Source organism: Olea europaea, unplaced genomic scaffold (genome assembly GCF_002742605.1).
Source record: "Olea europaea var. sylvestris unplaced genomic scaffold, O_europaea_v1 scaffold2699, whole genome shotgun sequence".
In the NCBI taxonomy this organism is placed as follows: domain Eukaryota; kingdom Viridiplantae; phylum Streptophyta; class Magnoliopsida; order Lamiales; family Oleaceae; genus Olea; species Olea europaea.
Window position 1 is genome coordinate 15,000 of NW_019245388.1, and position 5,125 is coordinate 20,124.

Consider the following 5,125-nt stretch of genomic DNA (forward strand, 5'->3'; position numbering starts at 1 on the left):
TATATATATATATATATATATATATATATATATATATATGTGTGTGTGTGTGTGTGTGTGTGTGTGTGTGTGTGTGTGTGTTGGTTTTTTGTTTTGTTTCCTGTGAATATTATGTAACAATAGGGACAATTTAATGACAATTAATAAATTTTAGGTTTCGTCATGCAAGAGGTTCAGCTAATTCTGCAGTAGAATGTGCTTGCACAAGGTTCCTTGTTATGAGTTAAGGCAATGATATTACAGACAAGTTTAGTACAAAATTAATAAGAGATGTATATAACATGTTTGTCTGATCTCCTATCCAGTTCAACACGTTATACGTATCATCAGCTTTCAACTTTATTTTTGCAGTGGGGCACTTGAGACTTACAAAATAGCGCATCTCAGCCCCGATTCACCAACTTAAGAATATAAGCATAAGAACTAAGAAGTGTAAGCAGATCTTTATCTACCAAGTATTTACATAAAAGGGGGTTTACCTTCGACCAATGACAGAACCCTGAAATTGAGTCAGATTTAAGTATAGCTTGCGTTTTGCGCTTTCCATTCATTTATAGAACAAAAGACAGTCATGAAAGCAGCGGCTTTGAACTCTAAAACATAAATAAATTCCAATATGCCTTCGACGCAGACAGAATATCAAAATAAGAAAAGAAAATGATCAAATGACAAAGGTATAGAGAGTATTGGTGTACTCAGCTACTCCACCTCTAAAGCCCATATAGAAGCTTCATCCTTGGTGACCATAGCCTCCACAAGGGGTACCAAAATGCAGTTCTATGTGCAGTTAACGGGCTCAGTCCTGTCCTGCACAGCAAGTCCTTCAGAAACATCAGCAAGCGATTTGAGATTGCAATTGATAAGTGCATCAACAAAGTAGCAAGTTTCATCCTTGGTGTTCCCTTCAGGCACGTCCACAACATACGATTCAATCACCGTGGTCCCAGGTCTGCCTTCAATGACCTCTGGATGAACAGATATGGTGGAAGAGTAGTTCTGAAAGAAAAGTTTAGAAGAAAAATGTTATCCACGTTAAGGAAGAAACATGTGCTGATGTCTATTAGGCCTATACATATGTGCATGTGCGTGTCTGTGACTGAGTTCGTGCCTGTAAAACGATAGTTTAGTCAGGGCCACCAGTTTTAGGCACACATATGGTATGCTAAACTGGTTCCAGGCACCATAAAACCTGTCAAGATTTAAGTGTATCAATCAATGTAAACAATTTCCAGTTTCTTTTCACTGCCAGTCCCTGATTCTGGCCTTGCTGTAACATCGTAGCCAGAGTAGCTTTCTATTAAGATTTGACCTTCCCTGACCAATGACATTAACACCAGCCAAGCAGAAATATGTCTATCAATAACACTAACAAGAAGTTAAGACGTTTCCTAATGAATTCGAACTTGGCCATACTCCATTTCTGCTGCTCCAATTGATCATGCACTACAAGTACTTTTAAGGTCCAACAAACTCAGATCTTTTGCAAACACCTCAAATATTGATAAAAATAAAAAATAAAAAATAAAAATTGATTTACCCTCTGTTCTAACAAGTTGCACTAAAATTTCGATGTTCTTGTGAATGGGAATTTCTTTGTCCAGTCAAGACACATCCTAATTATTTAAGTTTCCTATTAATTTATTCTTAAATTTTGTTGTATCTATTTTTTGTCTAATAGTCTCTTTTCTATATTTTATATATTTAGTATGGTCAAACATTCATTTTAACATTCTCAATTCCGCTGTGTTCATCTCATAGAAATTGCTGTTTGAACAAGTGTTATGAAATACCTATCATTCCTATATATTTCCACACTTCGATAGGGATTACATTTAAACTGCTGATTTCTCATCTTGATTCTCTTCATAGCCTCCCCTCATTCCTGAGACCTGATGTTTTGGTATATAAAATTTAATCTTTTTTTAAATAAATAAAATAAAATAAAAAAAAAAAACCAGCCATCCACAGTATGTATTTTTCTAAATAATTTGTTGATGTAATTCTTCCACGTGTCTGTAATTTCATCATCTGAAACTCATTCAATTGATCTCTGCTTCTGCTTTTCCATCGTTATCTCAACAAACTTTCTTCCTATCACTGATACCAAGATATCTATACTTCTCATACTCTTCCACCCACAACTCTCGAATCACCCTCTATGCTCCCATTTAGCTAACATATGTTTCAATGAATGTCTATAACATTATGCGTCAATCTAAATATGGTCTAAACCTTCTTCCAATCCAACACTTCATTTCCTTTTGTGTTAAGGTTCTAAGTTCTCTTAATGCTTCTTTGCAGGTTCATAATGCCTAGCAGAAGTATCAATAAGTTTAAACATCAGCTTATATCAAACTGTGCTGAATCTTTCATGAAAAATGAAACACACGTTTCAAAAAAAAACATAAGGTACATAAAAAGACAACGAGATTAGAACTTTTTGAGTGTGTTCTCAACAAATTTTGTGACTGATAGTACAAAATTTTGCTACGAAGTAGTAGAAAAAATCATAGAAACTAATATAATGCACATCAAAATGAAACTTCAAGGAACTGTTAAAACCACAAGAACTAATTAATCACTAAAAGTAACTCACATATATGTGCTAATACCTAAAGGAGAATAACCTCATTTACTCAAATTCTGAATCCTTCTAATAAATCAGTTCAGTAATACATCATAGAAGATCCAAATCTGTAAATTATATTCATAGAAGAAACAAATTAGAAAGAACCGGGAGATTCTAGTAAAAAGAAAACGGATAACATACTCTGAGTCTGTGGTCTCCACCAATAATCTTGAAACTGAGTATGTGCTCTTCATCATCGAGAAGTTCTAATCTCTCGGTGCTAGTAGTGGCAGGAAGACCTGACTTCACATCAACTTCCCTCAGACTGCCAATTTCAAGATTCCCCTGCGCAACACACCGGCTTACAAATGGCTTGTACTTATGTGGTTGATCAAACCTCCTCACCAAAGACCAGACCTAATCGGAAGAAACAATGCACTGCCTATTGTTACAGATATAGTAAACTATGGAACATAACTAAAGGATAATAACACATTCATCGATGGCATTGAGAGTACTAGTATGTAATCAAATTTGTAGATCTTGTCATTCCAGATTCATCTAAAAGAAAATTACTACAAGCTCTCCTCGTGCATTTTCACAAAAATGGATTAAATAAGCCCTTTCTTCGAACATCTTGTTATCCCGGGTTTCAGCTACGTTCAAAGTCCGGAAAATCGAGATTCGTAAAAAATTTATTCGAAAGCTTGCACTTATTATAAACATCAGACAAAAAAATTTCCATTTTGTTTCATTCCTCGTTTTGGATCCATAGACAAACAGAAATTAGAAATAAAGAAAACTGGAATCTCGGATGAAGAATGATGTGGATCAAACCAGTCACCTCCGGTTAGACCCCCATGATCAGACGTCATAGCTTCATCCCGAACCGTTAGATTTCAGCAATATTTTTCATCAACCCATCAAAATCCATCCATAAAACAAAATCCTCAATCAAACATTTACTCGCACATAATTACTTTATACTCATGCACACCCGCATATATATATCTATACATACATATATACGAGAAATTAAACAGAGAAAAAATATTACCAGATGAACAGGGGCTTTGATGTTCTTGATTAGAAAGGAACTACACTGATTATCCTTGACCCCATGGTTATGGTGCTTTCTCACGTACTCTATCTGAACTCCGCTCAACCCTCTCCCGTTCATTGTCTTCTTCTGCTTCTTCGCTCGGTCGCCGGAATACTCCCCCTCTGATCACCGGAAAACACTCAACTCAGCCCTCGACAACGTGCTAGTTGACTCAGTAGAGGTCGTGTTGAGGGAACACCGCCATTTTAGGTAGTACAGTCGTCGTAACTACACAGCCTGCCGCCTCATCATCATCGATTCTTCTTTCAAAATAAAGATATAAAAATACATCTCTCCTTTTACCAGCCGGCATTTGTTTATATTTACGTATAGACCCTTATATTTTCAATTTATTCTTAAATGGTCTCATTTTCAGGATCTCCCAATATTTTTGTCTTGTCTAACTTAATTATTGACTAATAATGTATAAATATCTATAGATAATTGTGCCAATTGTAAAAGTTACAATCGCAATAATAAATTAAGTTTTATGCTTTGTAAATTAAGTTGAATTCTTACTTAGCTTTATATTCAATTTTTATGCTAGTACTGAAATAAAAAAAGCATTTCATCCTCTTAGAGTTTGTTTGGGAGTGATTTTGAGAATTGATTTTTTTATTATTATGAAAAAAGTGGGATTTATCTGTGAGAGAAGAAATCAAATATGACGACTAGAATAGTGAAATAATGTTCAAAAAATCAATTTTTTGGGCCAAAAAATCACTCTCAAACAGGTTGTTAATCTCTATATAAATTATTGGATTGAGCATTTTCTCTTTATAGAGCGAAACATAAAGACGTGAGTTTAGAAACAAATGCTTAGCTATAGTGAAATTTATTATTTAAATAGATGTGACTCGAAGTAAACCATTCCAAATTGTGATTTTCCACATTGTATTTTGCTTTTTCGATCGCATGTATCAAGTGTTTAATCCAAAAAATATTGCACAATAATATTTATGCACTGCTTTTTCGACTATTTTAGGTAATTATTATTTGGAAGTTCACGTATTGGGCATGATAAGCATAAAAAAATTTAATTTATGAAAAGCAATTTTTTAGAAAATGTATAATTAAAAGATAAATAAAATTTATAGGTACATGTGTAAAATTATTTTATTAAGAGAATATATTGTTGAACGTAAATTTTGAAAGAGATTATATAGGACAAAGAAGCTTCAGAGCTCGGGATTTAATCCCGGGTTCTGCTCCAGGGCGAGGTGTCAACATCTCGATCTTGTATTATATGGGGTACGTTGAATTCAAATCAGGGGCTGAGGTCACGCCGTCTCGATCCCCGGAGCCAATTCCAAGATTTAATTCCACGAGTCCCAACATTTTTCAATAAAGAGTATGTTACGGCCTTATTTGTAATAGTTTTATTGTTTATGTTAAATTGTGAGTTGTGAGTGGTTGGTTTTGAATATCCTGGCATGGGGATGAACTTCTGTGAT

General features: G+C 34.5%; 1 protein-coding gene across 1 annotated transcript; it reads right to left on the reverse strand.

The window, feature by feature from the left end:
• Positions 1-474: 474 nt before the first annotated feature.
• On the reverse strand, positions 475-3,958 carry LOC111383476 (abscisic acid receptor PYL8-like). Its single transcript, XM_023007587.1, has 3 exons — positions 3,627-3,958; positions 2,771-2,986; positions 475-996 (listed from the first exon to the last, which is right to left on the reverse strand). Exons 1-3 carry the CDS (start codon positions 3,747-3,749, stop codon positions 778-780), a joined length of 558 nt encoding a protein of 185 aa, XP_022863355.1. The 5' UTR covers positions 3,750-3,958; the 3' UTR covers positions 475-777.
• Positions 3,959-5,125: the final 1,167 nt, after the last annotated feature.

Bases quoted from the DNA above. Each gene is read 5' to 3' on its own strand.
- LOC111383476 (XM_023007587.1), bottom strand. From the start codon at position 3,749: ATGAACGGGAGAGGGTTGAGCGGAGTTCAGATAGAGTACGTGAGAAAG. The intron at 2,987-3,626 runs GTAATATTTTTT...TCTTCCGATTAG, and splicing joins TCAAAGCCCCTGTTCATCTG to GTCTGGTCTTTGGTGAGGAG. The intron at 997-2,770 runs GTATGTTATCCG...CTTTTCTTTCAG, and splicing joins GTGGAGACCACAGACTCAGA to AACTACTCTTCCACCATATC.